Consider the following 25,005-nt stretch of genomic DNA (forward strand, 5'->3'; position numbering starts at 1 on the left):
TTTATCTCTACTTGATAAAACCAGCATGTTTAAAAATTTTGAAATCTCACATCAGTTGCTCTGGAAGAGATGAAGAAAGGCAGAAATCTAAATTACCTAGACCTTATTAGTGGTTCCCTAACCCAGCTACCCTTCCCTCAACACTTATACAAAATAGTTTTCTGCATTTCAAGTAAAGCTCATGTTGCAAACTAAGTAGCATACCTTAGAATGTAATTTTTATCGCCAAACCACTTGAACAATATTCTTCCATACTGTATCTCAAAAAAAAAAAAAAAAAGGAAAAGAAAAAAAGACCAAAAAGGCATGATCTCTAACTTTATAAACTTGACCATTTGAAAGCATGGTTATTATGAAAAGAACATAAAGTGTGGTTTCCCCATCAAATATGGTATGGGGATGGGAATCAGGGCACAAAGCACAGTGTCATATATACGTAAGATGCCATGGGTGGGCACAGGTGAAGTTGAAATAGAAGGATCAATGAGAAAAAGCTTTGTAAAGAATCTGAACTTGAGTTGGGTCTTTGAAGTATGTAGGAAAATAGAGTAGTAGTTAGGCTAAAAGTAAACGAGGTCACCTGGTGGGTCATTTTGAAAGTCTGGCTAATGGAGATTATTTTAATATTGGAGAGTAGCAGGAAGTCACTGAAGGCTTTGAGTAGGGAGGTCCAGGATTTGGTAGTCTGGAATGGTTAGGCAAGATGAGCTACCTGGAGAAGAGCTAGTCTAGAACTTAGTATTTTAAACCTTGTCTGTGCAGACACCTTCTTGGTTGCTTGCTTGACCCTCTTACTCGAGCCGCTTAACAGCAGGGACTATATTTCATGTTCAGTTCTTGTCTCTCAGGTGCTTACATGACGGCCAAGTGGATGCAGTGTTTACAGTACAACAGAGAATTAAAGAAATGCTGACCAAGGGGGTGGACGAGAAGTCTTACATCTTTCAGTTGTAGTCTATGAATCAGACTCTTAATCTTGGATTAACAACAACCTCAACCTGAGGAGAGCCTTATACATTTTACTTATAGGGTGACTATTCAGAAGTCTAACATTGTGGCTCCTGTTTGGTGTCCTAAGGACTTCTTCTGAAGTAAATGAAGGAGAACTCTACCAGCTGTGAACACCCAACTGTTCTAACCCAGAGGTGGCTCATAATAAACGAATAAATATTACAATCACAAGCTTTCATAATACATTTTGTCCTACCTTTTGATTGTTAAAGATCCCTACATTAAGAAGCCTTCCAATCAATTTCTTTCATTTTTTTTTAAGTTTTTTTTTTTTTTTAATTACAAGCTCTCTCTTCTGACAAGTTCTTCTGGTTATAAAGAGAAAAGCCGTCTTTTAAAAATTGTGCCTTTATACCTAACAGTGAAGGGAGCCAAAATATAGAATACCAATTAGGTCTGATTTAGGACCTAAACTTTTAAAAATTTTGTTCTTTTCTCTTAAAGCTGAGGAGACCTATTCAGTCTCCCTTTTTATTTACTAGTTTGAGAATTTTATATTCCCTTGAGATCATCTTGATCATTGTCACAATGACCAAAATATTTAATAATCTGCCCAGGATAATGCTAGAAAACTAACTTCCATTTCAGCTCGACAGTTTTTATTGTTTATATTCTTCTGTGGCTAGCATAGTTAAGTATTTAATTGATCAAAGTCAATCAGAAGGAAGGTCTGTCAGTATGACAGCTATATCCCAGGGTGAATCCTAATTAGTTGTGTCATTGACCTGAATAAAGACGTGTCAGATTTATCAAATTTGCTGCTTTTATGCTGAGAAGAATGTCATATCTGACAATTGAGAATCCAACTAATTAACATAACTGAAAAATAATAGGGAAGGAATAGAATTTGTAGAGTTATTCATTTAGTATGTCTTTCAAATTAACTCTTAAACTCGTATCTCCACCTTATACATAAATTAAAGATTAGATTATACATAAATTAAAGGTGACTTAAACATTAATTGAATTTATCCACTAAGTAGAGGAGACTCCTGTCACGACACAGGCAACACTAAACTATATTATGAAAAAAGGTACAACTATGAGAGGTTAATGTGATATATTATGTTAGATTATATCAGTATTTTGAGTATCATGTTCTTAGAAGGACATAGACAAAAGAGTACGTCCAGAGGAGAGACTAGGATGATGAGAATGAGAGATCCAACTTGGCTACACCTTCAAAAAGATCCTTAAGTATTTAAAGAGGCATACCTGGCAGGCTGTGATGTGAGGGGAAAATCTTCTTTGCCCCCCTAGAGGAAAGACCAATTGTAGGGAAATATATTTGACCTTAAACTTTATTATAACTAGAATTATAAGATATGACTATATTAGGCAATGAATTCACTCATTTAGAGAGGTGATATTAGGTGACTCTGGGGATACAATAGGAGTGTACATCATGAAGGAAGAGAGGCTAGGCCATTTCCTTCAAGCTCAATATACTTAGATAGTCACTTAGAGTGACTCGAAATCAATTCCCTCTAAGACTGTCAAAGGCATGAATTGAAACAATGATGATTATGAACTCAGCCAGTCTGAAAGGGTGAGGGGAGACATGTAAAGTAAACAACAGTAAGATTTCACTGAATGAAGGGCCAATGAAGTTGAGACTTAAAAGGGCCTGAGAGGGGCAGGGAGGACCTATTCTACAACTAGTAAACGCACTCAGGGACGCGATGGGAGGAGGTAATGGTCAACCAGTAAGACTGAAATCTAATGGAAATTTTGATAATCCTAGTCATCTTGTGTAGCTTTCTCATTTGAAGTCACAACATGGACTAACACTTTCTTTTTTTTTTCTTTCCAAATGTGATAGGAAAGCAAAGATATCCTGTTAGTGGATCTAAACTCTGAAATCGACACCAATCAGAATCCTTTACGAGAAAATCTATTCTTAACAAATGGCATCACCTCCTGCTCTCTTCCTCGACCAAAGCCTCAGGCATCTTTCTTGCCTGAAAATGCCTTTTCTGCCAATCTCAACTTCTTTCCCACCCCTAACCCTGATCCTTTCCGTGACGATCCTTTTGCACAGCCAGACCAATCGACACCCTCTTCGTCTGATTCTCTCAAATCTCCAGATCAGAAGAAAGAGAATTTGAGTAGCTCGTCTACCCCTCTGAGTAATGGGCCCCTGAATGGGGATGTTGATTACTTTGGTCAGCAATTTGACCAAATCTCTAACCGGACTGGCAAACAGGAAGCTCAGGCAGGCCTGTGGCCCTTATCAAGTACGCAAACACAGCCAGCAGTGAGAACTCACAATGGGGTATCTGAAAGAGAACAGAACGGCTTCCATATCAAATCCTCCCCGAACCCTTTTGTGGGAAGCCCTCCCAAAGGACTGCCCGTACCGAATGGCGTAAAGCAGGACTTGGAAAGCTCTGTCCAGTCCTCACCACATGACTCCATAGCCATTATCCCACCTCCACAAAGTACCAAACCGGGAAGAGGCAGAAGGACTGCTAAGGTGAATTGTCTTCACATATCCATTGGCAGAATGCATGTTCGGTACCAAAGGGTGGTGTGATGCAAGCTCTCTTTCCTGCTGCTATTGTAGTTTCCTGTGTGGCTGTAAAATAGAAGGTGGGATAAGGCACATCGTTCTCCAGGAATACTTTCCTCTAATTGTCACCCTTTTTAAGCTTCTCACTCGGCAGTGTTTGTCACACCCTGCTTTCCGTTTGCATGTCGTCACATATTATTAACTAAACACAAGTTTTTCCGTTTTTAATGCTGCTATGCTTCTGTACCTCCGGTAAGTTTGATCATCATGTTCTGGGAGGGGAGGGGAAGGGTTCCTGTGATTCCCTTTGTACCTTCCCCGTACTAACACACGCCCCCATACACCCCCCATATTGCATTCATGTCCAAGGTGGTGGTCTAAAATTCTCGAGTTTGTCTCCTCTGATTAATGACTGAACAATCCATTGTCTTAAAAGAAACATATTTACTATTACCACTTCCTTCAAAAGCAATTTAAAATGTGGTTTATATAAGTTTCATTTTAAAAATCTCATTGGAATATGCTGGCCTAATGATTAGACTACTGTATCATCTTTATGCAGAATGATTTAAATCCAGAAGAAGGATCAAAATATTTAGGCTACTTACTTATAGTTGCCCTTTCTCTCCCAGCTTCAAGCGTTTAGCTGATAAGGAGACCAGACAGATACAAATGTGTAAATCAGCAAAATAGATTTCACTTTGAAGGTCCTCCATTGCATCAGTCACCAAGACCCAATATTCTGTCCATTGCCGGGAGCTGTGGCTTTTTTTTTTTTTTGTCTTTTGGAGTTTGTTATAGTAATTTATCAATAATGGGAAAAAGTTTCTCTTTTTGTTTTCCCAAATTCGAGGTACAGAGTAGGGAACAGAATAGAGCTGTATTTCACTGTTCCTGAGTAACTCCTCTGTGTCCCTCTCTGCCCTGTCAGTCTCCAGCAAAAGACTTACTTGCATCAGACATCTTTGCTCCTCCCGTCTCAGAACCTCCAGGCCAGACATCTACAGGACAACCTGCAACCCTACAGACCAACCCCCTGGACCTCTTCAAAACCAGTGCTCCTGCCCCAGTAGGGCCCCTTGGGGGTCTAGGTAGGTGTTTAGAGATGGAGTTAGGTTTGGCTCTGTTACTTTCACTCTAAGATGGTAATTCATAGGAGGGAGCACTTCATATCCATACGGGTTCCTGGGGCATAAGATTTGAGCATCCTAGGGAGCCTTTCTCCCACTTTTACTTCTGTACAACCCACCCCTATTAGGTACTCTTGACTTGTAACTGGAATTTGACTCCTTGAATTGGCATGTGAGAAGAAATCCATTTTTAGTATTGCACTTACCTAAACCAACTGGTCATGGCTTACTGAAGACAATTGTAAGGGATTCTGAAGCCCAGACCAGCTTCATTGGAGAAACAGGGTTGAGATGAGAGAGCCTTGTCTATCGTCTCTATTTGAAAAAGTAGCAACATGCATGTCTTCCATGCAATTTGCCATTACTAAATTGAAGCCCTATCCCCTATTTAACCAATATCCCTCTTGGAAGGGATATACACCCCAAGAGGGGGCTATAAGTTAAATCTGAAGCAAGTGTGAGTAATTGAATGAAAGTGCCAGGTTCTGAGCCCAGTTCTGTTTCTAGGCATATGGTAGGTGTGAGACAGGCATATATCCTGATCAGTCTCTGAATACTTAAGCCTTAGCAGCTCCTTGCTGGTATTTTGGCTAGTTGGGTGCCTTAGTAGAGTTAGTTAAGTCCACAGTATAGAAGTCTGAAGTTGAAAAGAACACAGAAATAAGGGAAGAGATGGAATTTTATCAGATACCTGAGAGGTGATGCTGCTGTCATGCAAAAATGTGTCACCAGCTCTGCAAGCCACTGAGCCACTCTGTGGCAGGACGCTGGGGAAAGCCACTTGGCCGAGGGCTGGCCCTGCTACTCTTTGCCTAAAGCCTCCAGTTCTCTCCTGCCTCCATGGAACAGTCTTCAGAAACCCCGACAATGGTCTTTGCTCTCCTGCTGAAGCTTCTCTTTGTTTTTCTACTTCTTGGCTCCTCTACAAGCTCCAAATAGACTCTGTCTTGGGAGGGGGCTGAGGGGGGCTATAGGTGAAGGGAGACTCTCCCCTATTTTGTAAAATTTGACCAGGGATCTTGGCTTTCTCTGCCTCCTGCTGAGTCAATCATCAGGACTCTTTTTTTTTCCTGCTGTTTTCCGGCAAAGGAAAATATTTTGGTTCTGTCATCTTAGATCTGTTCCATCATATCTGGAGTGTGGTAGCAACAGGAGGGTTGTTTCCCACCTGCTGAGTGGCTGAAATCCCTGCAGGTGTGAGAAGCCCACTCGTTCCAGGTCTCTGCTTGGCATTTACACCATCAGGAGACTCTCCCCAAGCACTTCATGTCTCTTGGGGTCTTCCCCTTTCTGCATCCCTTTCTCCTCCACCCTCAAGTGGAGCTAGTTGGTGCTTTCCCTGCAGAAGGATAGAGAGCTTGCATGCAGCGCCTACGACTAGGTCACATCGCAGAGCTTTGTAGTTTCATATCAATGCCCCGAAGAATTTTTACAGCCGATATTTGACAAGTCAGCCTGAAAATACAGCTGGACCCTATAACTGTTAATTTATTCAGACGAAGTGAAGCTTTTTGGCTAGGTGCCCCTGTTGAGGCCTTGGGGTATACAACTGCAGAATACTGATGATTCTTCCCAGTTTGGACATGGGACTCAAACTGAGCCCTACAGTATAGCCCCTGTCCACTAGCAGAGATCCTCAGCCAAGCCATGGAAGGTTGTAGGTCTGGCTTCCGCTGGACCCAGCTGGGGGACCGTTTCCTCTGGAGAACTGGAGGTGGGGAAAGGGCATTGTAGAAAGCTGAGCCTTCGGCTTTGACTAGCTGCCCCGTGCTTTAATCTATCATCTAAAGGTTAATAAAACTAACTTTTTATACCCACACTTTCTTTTTCCTTACCTTTCTCCAGCAGGACCTTAACTATCTTAGAAACGTGATGCATGGGATCTGGTAGATGGGAATGAAGGCTGGCCTAAGTATACACTGGGAAAGCCTTTAATTCCTCGCAAAAGTATTTTTCTCTTTTACCACCACTCCCACTAATACCATCTAGGACTAAAGCCACACATTTTCCTAAGGGAAGGCAAGTCATCCAACATGAAAGATGGTAAAATTCTACCCAATTTTTGCACATCCAATTGGTGTAAATGATTAGTGAGTGACTCTGGCTTCAGTTAATAAAATTTAAGTAATTGGTTTTAAAATGCCAGCAATAACTTTGTTCAAACTCAACCCACTTCTAGAAGCCTGTATTACAGGATCTAAGAGAACTGTTCCCTTGATTGGTTGTGAAAGGAATACAAGCATACCTCATTTTATTGCACTTCATTTTATTGCACCTTGGAGATACTGAGTTTTTTACAAATTGATGGTTTGTGGCAACCTTGAGTCGAGCAAGTCTATCAACGCCATTTTTCCAACAGCATTTGTTCACTTCGTGTCTCTGCATCACATTTTGGTAATTCCTGCAATATTTCAAACTTTTTTATTATTCTTATATTGCTGTGGTGATCTGTGATCGATGATCTTTGATGTTTCTATTGCAAAGAGATTATGACTTGCTGAAGGCTCAGGTGATGGTTAACATTTTTTAACAATAAAGTATTTTTAAATTAAGGTATGTACACTGTTTTTTTAGACATAATGCTTCTGCACATTTACTAGACTACAGTATAGTGTAAACATAACTTTTATATGGGCTGGGAAACCAAAAAATTTGTGTGTCTCACTTTATTGCCATATTCCTTTTATGGCAGTGGTCTGGAACCAAACCTGCCATATCTCTGAGGTCTGCCTGTATGTATACTCTTGAGTGTACATGAAGTCTAATTTCTGTATATGTCAAATAAGTATTTGAATTAACATTCTAATAAAAAATATAGTTCTGTTCCTTGATGCCAAGGAGACAGAACAGGAGGATAGGGTGCTGGATTTGGAGGTGGTATGCCTGAGTTTTAGTCTCTGTCACAGACTGTGACCCTCCCAATTGTAATAATTCATATTCTTGTACCCAGTTTCCTCACCCCAAAAATAAGCATGTTGATTTAGTAAGATGACCCACCACTGAAACCCAGCAGTCTTCGTGAGCACACCTTGTGTTCACGGCCAAATGGCTGTTGTTCCTGATGACGGTTGAGTCAAGTAACACCAAGCTCCAATCCCAAGAAAATTCAGGATACAACATCTTACTATATCAGCCCCTGAACGTTATTTTAAAAATATTTCTCCCTCTGGAAACAAACACATTCCTAACCCAAGTTTGAAGGCCTTCTCCTACTTTGGTTAGAGAACGTTCATAACTAAAGGATGCTCTGCTCCAAAGCTCAAAGCAAGTAGGTTTTGAGAGCAGTGTCGTTTGTGAATAGGTATGAGGCTGAATTTAGGTTTTCTGTTAGTGGTGACAGTTTAACTGTGTCATTAATACACTTGGGAAGAGGCAGAAGAGAAAATGTGCTACGTATCAGAACAAGATGTAGGGAATGAGCTTCTCAAGGACAGGAGGGCACACATTGGCGAGACCTAGATTTTAGTGATTTAATGAATTACAAATCAACAATGGCAAGGGTGCAGGTGATAGAGCCATTTCCCCACAAAGAGCAGATGCCTGGATACAGGCGGTTAGTTACATTGCAAGGGTTGTTTTTTTTGTTTGTTTTTTTCGTTTTTTTGCTTCACTTTATCTCATCTCCCTCTCTTCCTCTTCCTCTTTTAAATACTCTGTTCTAACTTCTGGCAAAGTTTAGTGAGTGACACATGGCAGGAAGCACTTTTATTTGAAACAGCTCTCCTAGGAAAACTAGCCTTTCCTCCATTTTTGTATATAAACGTCTAAAACTATCTTGGCATCAACCAAATTTTATCATCCTTTTATATATCTGTGTCCACCTTGGCAGCATTTAAAAGCAAGGAAGCTTTGAAATGGTTTCTTCAGGATGTAAACATGTTAAAGCCTAATGCACATGCCTGATGGCTAGTCTCCATAAGACCTCAGACATGAGCCAGTTGCCAAATGAAAAGATTAAACCAGTGTCTCAAGAGTATCTGATGGATTATATTAATTTACTTCATAACAAGCATGGTTTCTATATGTAAATGTATTTACTCAACACGTAGGTTCATGCTATTGACAGGCTCTGTTCTAGCTGTTTGAATTACATCAGTGTACGTATGAGAAGGGCTCATTTTCTTTTTTATGACTAGGTACTTATGGACTGTATTATCTATCTAATGAGGAAACTTAAAAAGGTGTGGAAGAAAGAAAGGGCTTCGAAATGCAACCAGCATTTAAATGCTTGCTACAGCTAATTCGTCTTTAGAGTGAAATAATCTAATAAAAGCCATGTCAGCCTCAAGGCTTAATAAAGGTTTGGCATGTAGATGCTCTCTAAAACTGCACTCCGGAGAGTTGACTTTCTGAAACTCAAGAATCCTCTTCAGGCTAGTTTCCTGATAAGTCCTTTATCCCACTTCCTTCCTTCAGGTGGTGTGCCAGTTATATCTGCTCAGACAGGACCGTGGAACCCAGCACCCTTAGTCTTCAGTCAATCCACTACAATGGTCCCGGGCACTATGATGGCTGGTCAGCCTTCAGGATTCAGTCAGCCAATCGTCTTTACCACAAGCCCAGCTGTTCCAGGTTGGAACCAGCCTTCATCCTTTGCAGCCTCAGCTTCACCTCCAGCACCTGTAGTCTGGGGCCCATCAGCATCCGTGACACCCAATACTTGGTCATCAACCAGCCCGCTGGGGAATCCTTTTCAGAGCAATGTTTTTCCAGCTCCTGCTGTGTCAGCCCAGCCCCCTTCTATGCTCTCCTCTCTCCTGGTCACTCCTCCTCAACCACCTCCCAGAACTGGCCCTCCGAAGGACGTCTCCAGCGATGCCTTCGTTGCCTTGGACCCACTTGGGGACAAAGAAGTCAAGGAAGTGAAAGAAATGTTTAAGGACTTCCAACTGCGGCAGCCACCTACTGTGCCAGCAAGGAAAGGAGAACAGAATTCCTCTGGGACTTCAAGTGCCTTCTCCAACTACTTCAACAATAAAGTTGGCATTCCTCAGGAGAATGCAGACCATGATGACTTTGACGCTAATCAACTGTTGAGAAAGATCAATGGTAAGCTACCTACTTCTCTGTCAACTGTACCAACAAGTATTTCACTGTCACATGGGCCCACAGAGTCCCTCAGAAGAACCCTCTCCCGACCCACCAATAGCTTTACTCTTGCTCTTTTTGCTTAGCAGGGGTTATGGAGACAACTTAACCATTTACCTTATGGAGTTAACTGTTTACCTTAGTTAGCTGTTTCTAAGGGCTGGCCCAATGCTGCCCTCTTGTGACAATTCTTAAAAGGGCTGCCAGGAGCTATTGAAATTCAATGGGTCATGGCACCTGGAGGCTGTATGTATGATAAGGACCCATTTTTTCATGGGTAAGTATGTATGGACGGTACTACCCATCTAATGAGGAAAATTAAAAAGGTGTGGTAGAACGAAAGAGCTTCAAAATGCAACCAGTATTTGAATGCTCGCTGTACTGTATTAGTGATTTAATCTCTCGGAGCTTTTACTTCTGTGTTGGCCTCAAGGCTTGGTGAAGGTTTGCCATGTAGGTGCTTTTAAGTGAGGGAATTCTGAATCTCTTCCACTTCAAGCGAATATGCATGGCTTCCTCTTCCAAGAAGGGATGAATTTGCCTGTAATAATCACTGGGAGTCCTGGTATTTGGTGGTGATTTTTGTTCCATTGATGTCAATTTCAAAAGTATGGAACTTAATTTCTAAGATAAGCCTGACTGGAGAACTTGTGCAGGTATTTGGGGAAAGCTTGTCTACTGACTACTTTTTCACCTTCTAGAACTACCAAAGCCAGCTCCCAGACAAGGTGCCCTGCCAGTTACCAAATCTGCTGACAATGCATTTGAGAACCCCTTCTCTAAAGATTCTTTCCGTTCATCACCAGCCTCTGTAAGTATCAACTATTAGAAGATGATGCTCCAGAGTACACGCCACATAGAGTTACCGCCTCCTGAATTAACCTTGCTTGTATCTTTGACGGTAAAGGACATTTGAATAAGATTTATCATTGAGAACCATCGCAGTGTAAACCTCAACTCAAACTGGGGAAAGATTATTTTTGCAGGATCTACTCTCCTGAACTTGAGAAACAAATATCATATACAAAAGTCCTTTATATCTCACTTAACCTAGCTCGGGAAAGCACTTTGAAAGAAAATTGAGCCAAAATACTATCTTTAAAATTTTTTCAGAGATTGAAGTTCCTAATTTCCCACCCATAATTACTTAGCTCATAAAAATAAGATTTTGCATTGGGAGGCAAACATAATTCTGAAACTTGGTTTTGATGTAAATAATATATACACACACACACACACACACACACACACACACACACACACACACACATCAATCACAAGCAGGCAAACACAAATCATTATAGACCCATACAATATCTGATTAGTCTGTGACCTAAGTGATTTTTTTAAAAGGGATCTGAGAAGTCTTAATTATAGGTGTTTTCTTATCATTGTAATTATAGTTATTGACTAGATGGTTTTATCTCCATAGATGGCTTCTCCTCAATCCACATCTTCTGATGTATATAGGGATCCATTTGGAAATCCTTTTGCCTAACTTCTGTAAGTAGAAGATCCTGCTAAGCTTAGGTTTGGTGAAAAAGGGTGGCATGGGGGTAAGGGTGAAATTTTAATTTTAGAATCGGAAAGAAGTTAAATCTCTGTCATGGAGAAGTAAAAGATATGGAACGCTATACTTAACTAATTCAGTAATGAATAGGCTGGACATTTATGAATAGAGTTCTCATACTTATAAAAAACAGTACTGTACTCATATGGATATGGATTTCTGTCACCCTGTGTTTTTGATATTTCACTTCCGTATGGAAGTAAAACTCAATATAACATATAACAGCCTTCTAGATTTTTGACCTTCATATTGAAGTGATTGCAAAGCTTCCTAGTAATTACTCAGTTTTCTATAGAAGCTTCAAAATCTGAAGACCTTCTGAAGCCACCAAACGGGTCAGCCAAACAGATCATGATCACAACACTTCTGCCTCCCAAATCAATACGTATTTCTTTGTGAGGGGCCTCAAATTAGTCTGAACTAGTCTGGCGGTGTTAAATCCCAAAGTGGTGACAGCTGCCGGTACCTCCGTCAAAAGTAGTATGAGCTCACATGAGTCTGCTGGTGGGTTTTATCCTCGCTGAGTTATTGTGTGTAACCACCTTAGACTGAGACCCGGGAAGGGGAAAGGGGGAGGGGTGTTTTTCTTTCTCAACAGTGAGTGGAAGCAACTTTAATCTTAAAAGGTTGAAGTTAGTGGAGGAGAGGAGACTTATCTGCATTTTGAAAGAGGTGAACAACAGGAAGAATGAAAAGAACCCAAAGCCATTTTTTTTTCAGTCTTGCCCCATTCAAGTGAGACTACCAAACTATGTCTTGACCCACGTAGAACTGAATTCTTTTAAATAGGTAAATGTCTTAAATCTGATACCAACAATAAGATTTGAGTTTATTTGCAATTTGGATTAGCCCCCCTCACTCCAATTCTGTAATTACAGTATTTCTGAAAGTGCTTTTCCGTAAAATCAGCTTCAGAGAACTGAGTGAGATTACTGAAAAGGCCAATTCCTGGGCCCCAGCCCTAAGGAATCCCCCTCGGTGTTGAGGAAAAGCTTCATTTTAACAAGCGTCCAGATGATTTCTACTGTTAATAAAGCAGCGTAATATATGGAAGATGTTGAAGGGCTAGAAGTCTTGACAGAGGCTCATTATTGCTTCCTCTCCAGGGGAGGCACACACGAACAATAGAAAGGAACAAACTGCACTGAAAGTCTAGGAGGATTTTTTGCGCTAAATTGAATTGACTAGAGTTCTCTTTGGAGGCCTTTTCTTCTTTAGGTCATGAAGGAAGGATAATTTTGGTCAACCTGCTAAATATATAGATTGAGGGGTAGGGAGGACAACTGCCATGGGAGAAAATAGCTAACATTATTGAGCACTTGTGTTAATCACTTTATTACAGATTCTACATCGACTATTTTATCCAATCCTCTTGAATCGGTCCTAGGAGATACTATGATTGACATTTTTAAATAATAACTTAATATTTAATACATTGATAGTCAACCCAAAATTTCTAACCATGGGTTTTTTCTTCTCCACACTTCTCTAGGAACTTGGCATACTGACTATCCAGAGGAACAAAAAGGTTGGCCTTAGTAGTCAAGGACAAAGCTAATAAGCAGACAAGTCCTGACCTCTGCCCTTGTTCTAGCTTTGACATATTATCTGTTGCCTTATTTCTTGCTGCCTCTTCCACTTGTAGAATGCCTTCCACTTTCTGTTTAGCTAAACTGAATCTATGGCTTTAAATAAATTAAGAACCTAAACTCTCTAGCTTAAATGTAAATGAAGTAGTTTTCCCTCCTTGAACCCTTGTTTATTGTGTCCCTAGAACCTTCTAGAACACTGTGCTGTGTACCCTCTGGCTGGGCGATGCAGCCACCACAACCCCTCAGATCATACTGTTTTGAATAAATTTTAAAATTCTTGCTGTTCAGAGTGTTTCGGGGTTCTGTTTCAGAGCATAAAACCTAAAGATTGTGGTAGAACAAGGTACCTTCTTAAACCTTGCTTCAGACCATCACTTACAGAGCATTTTTAAAGTAAAATGGAAGCAAGTTCAGTTTCTCTCTGGGTACTTTGAACACACCTAAGAACGTTTTTAAAGATATAACTTCTCTTTCTGAACATTATTCTTCTCTCAAGGGCAAAATTGTCCTTTCTCCAATCTCTTGCTAGCTATTGCAAATGAGGGAAAATCATTTTTCATCTCTCCCCTTCTTTTCCCTCTGATTCTCTTTTCAGTCATTTTTACTCCTGGGTTTATATAACATTACCGCTCTTTCACAAACAACAGAGTTTTATGGGGCAAAAAAATCTAATGATTCACAGATCTGAAGCCTCTCTGCCTTCTCAGTAATCTCTAATCCCAGTAACTAGAATTGCAAATGGGCACAACCTTTATCCTTTCTATGGAATAGGAGGCCATCCTCCTGAGCTGAAGTTCCAGAAGAACAGTTCATGTTGAAGAAAAATTGAACTCAACTCAGCAAAGAAGGACTGTATTCTGAAGAGAAACACATCACAAAGTTAAATGTGATAGTGCCAGTCATGTTAGGTGCTTACTTGGAGTAATGCCAGGCCTTTATCAAGTAACTGGAAAGCTTTCTTGATGCCACACAGTCTTACAGTTAGTAGGACGATAAATGGGGGGAAAAATCTGCGGTGTTATCATTAAAAATCTAATGCCTGCAATATTTTTCTCCTCATAACCTTGGAAACCTTTCCAGTTCATTTTCAGTCCTATTGTCAGCACAGTTCAAAGGGTTTGTTCTTGCCATATGAGTTTTGTTTTGTTTTGTTTTGTTTATGTTGGGTTTTTTAATGTTGTCTCTTGACCCCTAGTGCTCAGGTTCTTGTGGGTGTTAATCAACCACATACAATGTTATCTTTAGGTGGAAGAAGAGGATGACTGCTCAGGATCTAAACAAGATGATGGCCTCATGAACCTCTACTGATTAGCTCCAAGTAGTCCGAGCTAAAGTCCTGTGGTTTTACGTTGAATGATAATAGCTGATCACGTATGGCATCATTTTCCATCTGACTTCCCACTCAGTCATTATCAACACAGACTTGAAATAGTATTTTATATGTCCAAATACCTAAATGTGCTAACTGGAGGCAATTATTTCTAGGGAACTGAATTTTTGAAAGTAGAAAAATTTTGAAAGTGATGACCAGCCACACAATTGTTTTGTACATACTTATTTTCCTGTGCACTTTTCTGTATGCAAAGAAAGCTACAAATTTACTCATTTCAATAAACTGGAATGGCAGAATCTCATGTGTTACTGTCAGTTCATTTGACCCCTGCTTTCGGTTGACGTAGTAGAGTCAAGGTATAGCATACACCAGGGTAAGGTCAGCAAATGTTAGTTATAATAGATTCTGGATTGTCACAAAAATAAAGTGGAAATCCATAAAATAGGACCACAGGTAAATTACTGTCTCATGCCTTTCAAGCTTCTATTTTCTCTCTCAGACCTATACATAGTCCTTCCCTGGGAGTTTAATGGGAGTCCAGCGGATAAGACCTGTACCAGAACAACCTCAATTATGTCTAGTATAAAAATCATTCTTTAGTGAACTGTTGGTTCATGCCTTTTACCCTTTGCCTCCCCTTGTTCTTTAGTTAGCCACGTTTGACTTTATCAAAACACAACTGTGTGGACTGGTCCAGACTTGTATAAGCTACTCAGAAGAGGCTTCTGAGCTTCTGAGTTAGGTGGGCAGGCCGATGCTCAAATGTCTTTAGCACTAGGACACTCTTAAACACTCTCCCCTATTAAAAAAGTTCAAGGCTCTCATTCATTTCAAGAAGGTGTAGAGCTACAGGGAAGATGACCCCAAGGCAGACCCTGCTTGAGTGTAGAAGTCTTGGTGTTAAACTTGACTCCTCTAGGGAATAAGACGAACTTGACAGAGTAGGTGTCATTGATTGGCATTTACTGTTAGGGGATGTTTGGTAGTACAGCCTTACCTTTCCCTTTAACTGAAACATCTGGTCTCTTTCTGACAAGGAGTAGAATATAGAGAAACAGACCCCACACATAAACAGCTTCCAGTAAACCACAGATGAACTGGAGAAGGCTGCTGATAAGCACAGATTGCACAAATTATGTGGCTTATCCAAATGCTCTGCAGTGTATCTAACCCACTGAACCTGTGTGATATTGACACGTGGTTTAAGCAAGATCTTGCCAGAGGTTAACCCTTGCTCGTGTGTACAAGGGATGACATTCACTTCAGTGCAGTAGGAACTACTGTTGACCAAGCCGAGGGAGGTGCTTCCTGAAGTGTCCCTGCAAAGTAGAAACAGACCTCTTTAGAGTCTCTAAGTAGCAGTGGTGTTCACACCTGTAAGCCAGGAATTCAGCTTTTAGGGTAACACATCACGGAAGAGGGTTTCATTTAAGCATCACATCGATCTAAGCTAAAAGCTGAACTTTGTTATAACAGCCAGCCTGGGCCTCCACTTCTCTCACATACAGGCAATACAGAGGGAGAAGGTATTGATTTTCTCAAAATAACCTTGCATTTGTGAAGTGCTTTACCATTTACACAACATAACTTCATTCTGTTGCTACTGTAATTCTGCGAGGTGGGATCTGCTACTGTTCCAGCTCATCTGAGAATGTCATCCATGCTTTACAATGGCTACAATCTGCTTCAACTCTTAGTGAGTTGTTTCCAAGGTATTTGATTGTGGAACTGTGCATCTTAACTACCTTTACTATAGAAGTTGGTAAAGCTGAAAGCTTGATTTCCCAGCCTCCCTTGCACGTAGCTGTGGCCATGTGACCACGTTCTGGACAGTGAACCATAGCTGAGGTCTCATTCAGCTATGTAGGGAGATCTTTTCAGGCAGTGATTTCAAACTCCTCCGTCAAAATGTTAACCATCATGTCTCGAGAGCCAAACAGAGTATGATTCTGTGTCTTTCCTGTTGTGACAGCAGGGAGGGGAAAGAACAGAGGATATAGCTAACGCAGGAGTTTGGTTGACCCTGCAATAAGCTGACAAGTGAGGACTCTGACCCATATTCCTGGAATAGCTTCAATACAAAGTCTCTTAGTGAAAGGCAGGAGCTCCCCAACAGCCCCTGGTAAATATTTAAGCTATTATAACCGTTGGAGGAGATTGCTAAATAATAAAATGCCTAATTCTTGCTGGGAAATGCTATGTTTTAACGAACTCCCATCTATTAAAAACAACTACGTCTCATGTCCTAAGTCGATATGCCAAACATGGACACACACGGGCTGTGGCGGCAGCAGCCCTGTTAATGTGTCCTAATTACAGCAATGCTGATGGACAAGGCCCACCCAGGTGTCGTCGCACTTAATGAGAGACTGAGCCCCTTGTTCTCCCTTGCTTCTCTGAAAGTATGTGCTTAATTACTGGACCTCTACCATGTGCTGAAATCATACGAGTGCCAGTCTCCAGGGAGATGACAGTGGCGGCTGCTCGTGGCAAGGAAACTGGGCTTCTGCGGGGACCAAAGATGGAGTGATCATAAAAGAAGAAGAAGAAGAAAAAATCTAACTATGAAGGGCTCCAGACTAAGTTTTCCTTATGATGTTAGCTGTGGAGTTTTCTGTCAATTCTTTTTCATTTGCTTGACTTCAATCTCTATCATCTTACCTTAACTGTAAGAAAGAGAAATTACTGCCGGTCCAAAAGTTACAGGGTGACCCGACTGGTCTGAGTCTGGGTTTTGGATGTTTCTGGGGTGTGTCTGAGGCTGCCTCCACCAGGTACCTACTTACACTGATGGATCATCACAGAACCTTTTGTTTGGCAGCAGCTAAGAGGAGTGCTGGAACCCAGGAGCTATAGCAGAGAGGGATGAGGAAGAGAAGGAAGGGTCAATAGGACATTGCCTCCCTGTCTCCCTCACTGGCCTGTGAAACTGGTAGAGAGCCTTGATGGTGGAAACAATAGGGCTGAAAGAAGGAAGAATTTTCTTCTTCTGATGAAAGACTCTGGGCAAGGCAGGCAGTTCAGGGCCCACGAGTCCACTAGTAATGAATGGACAAGAGTAATGGAAGTCTCACAGTGGCTAAAATTAGTAGGGGATTATTTTTTTCACAAAAAAAGTCTAGATTGATGCCTACTGGTGTTGGCTCAGCAGCTCAACAAGACCCTCAAGGACACAGACGCTTAGCTTTTCACTCCAACTTTTATAGCCTTTGGCTTTTTCCTTATGTTTATTTCCTAATGGTCAAAAGATGGCTGCATAGCACCAAATAGGATATTACTGTTCAAGTAGGGCAGAAGGGGAAAGGCAGTACAATCAATGTCTGCTCCTCGAACCAGGCATTTCGGTTTTCCCCAAGCCTTTCCAGTGGACTTCAGCTATGGCTCGCTGGTCAGAATGTGGTCACGTGGCCACTGCTCAGTGTAAGGGAGGCTGGGAAATCAAGCTTTTAACTTTACCAACTTCTATAGGAAGGAAGAGGCAGGGTTGGCTGGGTCATTTGTGGGGCTCAGAGCAAAATAAAAACAAAAATGGAGCAAAAATCCATTGTTCAAAAAGCAGGGGAAAAAGTGCCATTAAAGGCAATAAAATATAAAGCTATCTCCTTTCTTCTGAAATCTCTCTCTTAACATGATGTATTTTGTTTGCCATTTAGTGTTGTTCTAATAAAGAAAAATTAAAATATTAAAATATTAGCGTGAATTTTAACTCTAATCTTTAATTTATATGTGGAATCACTGAAATTACACAATTTTTGTATTTCATCACTCATATATGCACATGTATTTGCACGTATTTCATTCTTCCCAGAACCGTTAGAAACACGGCACAAAGCTAACTCAACTGTTTTTAATTCACTTCTTGACACATGTGCATCCTACCAGCACATCTCACTAATGAGTAAAAAAAGATAGAAAAAAAGAAACTACGTGTTGCCCTATTTTTTCTTTCCTTCTATATTGTTATTTTCAGCATTACATGGATGCTGATGCAGGGAAGGAACACTAGTAAGAAAGATATGATAATGTTTCTTGGTCATTTGTGGGGTTTTGTGTGGGTTGGAAGGAAGTTCTGGTTCAGAGAGTGTGACTTCTCAGGGCTGTCAGTGTCCCACCCACAGCCACTTCACCCCCCCAACTTAGTCTTAGACGTAACATACTTACCTTATACTCACTTTTACTTTGAGCCACTGAACTCCCACGCATCATAAATCCACCTGAATCCCATGTTCACAGGGCAACATAAACACTCTGTGCAAATGGAGTGTCGTGGAAAGGGGGACACACAGTGCATATTTCTTCTGTTTGTGCACAGGCTCCACTTTCCCATCAAACTTTGCTTTCAAAACAGAAGTCCCAACGTAAAATTCAGAATTTCAAGATGGCACCAGCAGAACCTTAAACAAAGCCTGGGGCCCTCCTGAGTGCTGAGCCCTGTGCTACTTCATGTGCCCATGAAGCCAGTCCTGGCAAGAGGGCCTTGGAAATGGGTGATGGATTAGCTAATGTGTTTCCCACATGCCTGGGTCATAGTTTAACCCCAAGTTGGCCGACCTCCAAATGTAGATCAGGGCCGTCTTTGACTCCATAGCGCCCTCAGGGCAGAAGAGAAGCACAGCTGAGAGCACAGTCAGCAAAGCTAATGGTAAGGCACTTTTACTAGAAGGTAGAAGCTAAAGAATGTAGAGGACTAGTCTCTGTGAGTTAGTACCATGAAGGTCACCACACATAATAAAATGGAAGTGGGGGGGAAACTACAGGTCACTGCACAAGAGGTTTCAACGGTTTTTTATTATTTATTTATTTATTTATTTATTTACTTTTGGCTGCGTTGGGTCTTCGTTGCTGCGCGCGGTCTTTCTCTAGTTGTGGCGAGCGGGGGCTACTCTTCGTTACGGTGCACGGGCTTCTCACTGCGGTGGCTTCTCTTATTGTGGAACACCAGCTCTAGGCACGCAGGCTTTAGTAGTTGTGGCACGCGGGCTCAGTATCTGTGGCGTGTGGGCTCAGTAGTTGTGGCTTGTGGGCTCTAGAGTGCAGGCTCAGTAGTTGTGGCTCACGGGCTTAGTTGCTCTGTGACATGTGGGATCTTCCTGGATCAGGGCTCAAACCTGTGTCCCCTGCATTAGCAGGAGGATTCTTTTTTTTTTTTTTAATTGTATAAGGTTTAAGAGGCTCAGTTTTCATAAATATAAATAGATGAATCTTCCACAACATTGATATTTAGTAAATGAAAAGTCACACAGACAAGGTATAAGAACATAAATGGTTCTGAGAGAAAATAGTACCTAATGTTTAAAGATAAGATATGTTCCCTGGAACATAAAAGCTAGGAACTCATTACTAAATCTTTTCATAAAACTGTTTTATAGCATGTAAAAATTCCCACTGTAACTAATGCACTTCTGTTTTCAAAATAAATAGGATTTTTCTTATCGTGTCTTGGGCAGTCATCAATAATCATATCACATGACTACAGCCCATAGCCTCCCTACTTGTTACCACTACTCTTTTTTTTTTTTATTCCAACAGAAAGTCACAAAAATTATAATCATCCTCATCAGTTCACTCAGTCCCATGTAATTAATTTTTTTTTCATCTTGATCTTTTGTTAGCACTTTTATGAATTCATAAGTTTTCCACTAGAGTTCTGAAAATGCTTATTCATTCAGTTCAGCAGTATAGTCAGTTACCAGAAACCTGTACTTGTCAGAGTCTTTTCCATGAATTCCTTGAAGATGAAACCCTTTTATAGGGACATTTTTGCAAAAGCATCAGAGTACACCCAGAACTGTCTATAAATGACAAAAGACTTAAAAATGACCACGGTTAAAGATTTGATGAAAGTTCATAATAATGCAATTGACAAGGAAGTTTAGTTATTTCTGAGATATACATTTTAAAGTAATAACTAGAATTATGACTTATAACATTATACTGGAACATATAAGATTTTTAGAAATTTCATGTAATGTCTGAAACATTTATATTAACATATTTCCATACAAATAACCCAAAGAAAGTTTAGTATTAGTTGTTTTTTTTGTTGTTTGTTTGTTTGTTTTTTTATACTGCAGGTTCTTATTAGTCATCAGTTTTATACACATCAGTGTGTATACATGTCGATCCCAATCGGCAGGCGGATTCTTAACCACTGCGCCACCAGGGAAGTCCAGGAGGCTTCGATGTTAGTACAACCTAATTTGAACTCAAAGGGATGTGCCATTTCAGTTAAAAGGATCCTGAGGGGAGGACTGTAAAACTCCTGAGTAATTACTTGCTAAAAGGCTATGAGATTCTTCATTTTAAGGACGTTGCAATTCTTCATTGCAGGCACAATGCTGCCAGATTTGAAAAGCAAGGGTAGTGGATTCAGGGATGGTCCACAGAAGTCGTGGAATAATACCAGCAAACACCTACCCAGCTTGTACCACAGGCAGACACTCTTTTGAGAGTGTAACAATAAACAATTTAATTTCATATGAACTCTATGAGGTGGGCTGCTACTACCACCAGCATTTTATAGCAGAGGACACTGAGGCACAAAGAACTTGAGTCACTGTCGAAAGTCATGCAGCTAGTGGCCAAAGTGGAATCCCAACCCAGGCTCCAGCGTCCTTGCGCTTAACCTCAAGTTAACCGCTTATCCACTTCACTGCCTCCAGAAACTGGTACCATTGCCTCTAGGCTGGCACACCTTACATTCGCCCAGATTGTATTCTCCCCACAGTACATCTCTCCTCTTATGCTTCCTATGACCAATATGCTTACCATAAAATTGAATGAAAAAAAATTTCTCATCCAATTTTCATTAGGCAAGTGGATCTTCCTTTGACCTTTCCAGAGCTCATTTTCAGGAGGAAATAAGCATCACTACAAAGTTTGAATTTTCTAGTTGTTACAAATGCAACACACCAACTTAACCTCAGGCTCAGTTCATTCTAATTCAGGCATTCCTCATCAGCATGTTTAAGTGTTTTTAATGCAAGCCTCAGACTGCTCACAGTGAAAGATGAGCTGTGTGTAATGTTCTCCCGATTTCTACTACATTGTAAATAGCAAACTCTCCTGCATCTGCCCACAGTTAGGCCAGGTGCATGGCTCGCGGTCAATGAGGAAAGCTGTTCACACAAGCACATTTTATAACAGTAATACTGTTGTACAGTTTCATCAAAATCTAACATCCGATGGTATCATGCTCTTCATGAACTGGATCGAAGCCATGGATTGATGACACATGGTTTATTTTACACAGTGCTTTCTTATTCTCTCCTCCTCATTTCTTCAGTGGTGGTGACTTTCTTCGTCTCCTAATTAGACAAACACAAACCCTAGACCTATAGAGATTGGAAACTGACAAGGTGAACTCAAAGCAGGGAGACACCTTGCAGTCCTTCAACAATTCATACAAAACCTCAAGACAAAGAAAAACTCAAGTCAGTAGAGAGGGAAAAAATGAAGGAGGTGATGCTGCATCAGAAACAGGATGAAGTTCCTGACTTAAGTCATCTATAGTTATTGACTGGCCCCATCCCTAGAGAAGATGGATTAGTAAAACGTGTCTAGAGAAGACCCATGTGCCTCTGAAACAGGGTCAACATTTTGCTTACACTACACTCAGGTGCAGAAAGAAAAATGTATCCACATTCTTTTTTTTCTTCCTTTCTTTTTCTTTTCCCTCCCTCTCTCCTTCCCTCCATCCCCCCCCCCCTCTTCCTTTCTTTCCTTCCTTCCTTCTTTCTTTCTTCCTATGAATCTGATCTTTCTTACAAGTCTCCACTCTGCTGGATGCAAAATCCGGTCCTGGAACCTCAATGCAGTCATTAGGACCTTCCTCTCTAGGGGACACCATCTCTTTCACATATGTGCCCAATGTTTTCGATTTCTTCCCCTTCCTCCTGCTTTTCTCCACGATGATGTTTAGTTTTATGGGAGATGTGGAGGGGAGTGTTGAGAAGGGGGTTAGACCCTCAGTCAGGTCCTTATACCAGCCTCTTGTTCTTCCGGTATTTACAGCATCTATCTCGTCTACCTGGGCACTACCATCTTGGTATCTGTAGCCAATGCTTTTGGCTGAGGAATGTAGCATCTGTTCCTCTCCATGAAGTTGGAGGATCTACAGAGCCTGGTGGTCCTCCCTGCTGCCTGGGCCCCCCAACGTGGCCCTCACTAACACTAGACTCCTGAGTTGTGACTGTAAGTGCCTTTCCATCCCTGCCCTCTCTTCCAGAGCCACTTTGTCTTTGACATAGCAAGACTGCCAGCTCCCTCCCCACCCCTCCTCAGGACAGAGGGGAACAAATATCCTCTGTGACACATGACAGACAAAGGAAGCCAAATCAATCCCTCCTTCCCTGCCCAAACACGCAGCACAAACACTTCTATTTTGATCTAGCTTTTTCCCCCAAACTGGGAAAGTCTGGAAGTTGTTCTCCCAGAGTTCCAGATGGCAAGGACAGAAACATCTGTCTTTGACCTCAACCTACTTAACATGCTGACCCCATTCTGGAATTTGGCCTGAAAAAGTGACTTAGGACACACAGCTCCAAGCCTGCCTCTGCCATCTCTAGCCCTCTCCCTCTTCCAGTCTCTGAGCCTGAGAAGCAGCATTCTCTGTATTGTAACCTGTGCTGTCCCCACTGCTTTGAGATTCACAGGTGATCGATTGCTCCTTTATTTCACCATCTTCCCTGGGCATTAAGCCTCAGGGTTCAGCCCTGAAATTGCAAAGTATCAAGAAAACATAATTTTAAAAGAGAAAATTACAGAGAATTTAATATTTGTGAAGCATCATCCCCTATTATATTTAGCTGGGTTTACATATCGTTAACTAATAAGTCTGTATATATTTTGGTCCTCAAATGCTAGTTTCTTTCTGTCAAAGTCCCAAGTTCCAGAAGCCAAATACACCTGAACCAAGTGAAATCAACCGATCATTCAGTAACTATAAAATAAGTATGAAGTAACTGCTTAACATTTCATATACTGTCAGAATATTAATGCAATAAAAGATAAAGATGATTTTGAGATATAGAAACAGAAAAACAAGGCAGGTGGTGACTCATTAACGAAATAAGGAATATAAAAAGAGCTTCCTTGACAGGGACAGGGAAAGAATTACGCATCTGATTTTAGACATGGCAAGTCCAACTTATCATGGACAAATTAAAATCCACCTGGAGATTTCTTAGAAGTATTTGAAGATTGTTAAGCTGGAAAGTAACACAATATGCTTTACATTTTTGAAAATTATTGCTTCTAGATATCTATAATTTCAAAACAAGAACTCAGAAGATTTTGGTAAAGGAACTTCAACAGACCACCCTTTGAGACTTCTGGTTCTAAATGATAGGTTTACTCTTAAAGTGTAGGTAAGAAAAGTAGGTAGAGATTGAGAAGTGAAGAAGGCAGAGGACAGACTCCCCTGGGGAATAGTACAATTTGCATGATGGACAAGGGAGAGGAGCTAACAATTGAGAAGCAGAAGTACAGGAAATGCTGTATCACAAAAGCCAAAGGAACAGAGAATTTTAAAGCATAAGAGCAGCCAGTAGGGTCAAATGCCTCTATGAGACAAAGACAGGGCCAAAAAATGTACCTCAAATTTAGCAGTAAGGAGGTCTTCAATGGAATAAAAGGCAGGCTGCAATAAGTTGAAGGTAAAGGAAGAACCATGTAGTAAAGGAAGAAAATTGATACAGACTGCAAAAGTTTGGCTTGCAAGGGTGTTAGCAATGAGAAAAAAATCAAAGAATTCAGTAGAACTCTATAAAGATAAAAGAGACTTGAGCATATTCACAAGGCTGAGGAGAAGAAATTGATCAAAATGAAGAAATGGAGGATATAAGGGACAGGACAGCTAATACAGAAGAATCCTGGCAAGTCAAGAGATAACTATAGAGCACCAGATTTTCCTAAATAAAAGCAAGCCTCCCCTTCCTCTGAGATTTGATTGAGATGCATGGAAGTTGACATGACAGGCACCCACTGGAAGACAAAGTGTTTCTGAATTTCTCGGTAGAGCAAGAGGTGAAGGAGCCTTTAAGAGAAATGGGGAAAGAATCTGTCCAAAGTCCAATGAGTAAACAAAGATGAGTGTCCAACTCGATTTAGGCAAAGCAGCAGAAAACTGAACTGACAGGACTGATCCCAGGATGAGAGTTTGTAGACGATGGTCCAAGGGATGGAAGAGGTGTGAGGGGGTTGAGCTTGTGAGAAAGGTCCATTAATGGGCAAGGAATGCACACAGAGGAGGAAAGGAAAAGAGGCCAGCAAGAGGGTGTTAATCTGGGGGAAAATGGAGAAATCAAGGAGCTGGATGTCTCAGTAAAGCCAAAGAAAGGGGATGTTGAGAGTATTATGAGAGTGAGGTAGCTGGAAGAATTGGAAATTGTGGTCAGAGAAGAGATCATTGACATTCTCAAGGTAAAGCCATGACAAGTGTTGGGATGAAGCTGAGTATGGCAGTGGGCTGAATGGAATTAAGACAAATATTGATAGAACTGATGAAATCAAGGCAGTGAGTATGGTGCCTTTAAGAATAACTAAAGTAAAGGCTGGGGTGTGAGTGGAGAGGGAGATTCTAACGTGATGTCAAAGCCTTCCGTGAAGGTAGGAGGTCAAGAGTGCTGGTAAACAGAAAGATAGGAGGTGACAGAGCCAGACTTTGTGAACTTCAAAAGAGAAAGGGACTGTGTGGAATCTTCCCTTAAAATGAAGTGCTGTAATGCAATCAAGTGGTTCCCAAGTAGTTCCATGTGATTGATTGTAAA

The 25,005-nt window shown here is 41.0% G+C and overlaps 1 protein-coding gene across 8 annotated transcripts in view; it reads left to right on the forward strand.

The window, feature by feature from the left end:
- Positions 1–14,532, forward strand: part of DAB2 (DAB adaptor protein 2) — a 53,188-nt gene extending 38,656 nt beyond the window's left edge. For 2 of the 8 annotated variants that reach the window (XM_082453756.1, XM_082453759.1), the window contains 7 exons: positions 2,834–3,487; positions 4,455–4,614; positions 9,070–9,702; positions 10,443–10,552; positions 11,174–11,244; positions 12,804–12,839; positions 14,149–14,532. In XM_082453756.1, the coding sequence (XP_082309882.1) occupies positions 2,834–3,487; positions 4,455–4,614; positions 9,070–9,702; positions 10,443–10,552; positions 11,174–11,239 (1,623 nt within the window). In that variant the 3' untranslated portion in view covers positions 11,240–11,244; positions 12,804–12,839; positions 14,149–14,532. Of the gene's footprint in view, positions 1–2,833; positions 3,488–4,454; positions 4,615–9,069; positions 9,703–10,442; positions 10,553–11,173; positions 11,245–12,803; positions 13,191–14,148 lie in introns of those variants that run through there. The other 6 variants (XM_082453754.1, XM_082453757.1, XM_082453755.1 and 3 more) reach the window with 3 other exon arrangements.
- Positions 14,533–25,005: the final 10,473 nt, after the last annotated feature.

This window comes from Balaenoptera physalus (genome assembly GCF_965194825.1).
Source record: "Balaenoptera physalus genome assembly, chromosome: 3".
NCBI lineage: Eukaryota > Metazoa > Chordata > Mammalia > Artiodactyla > Balaenopteridae > Balaenoptera > Balaenoptera physalus.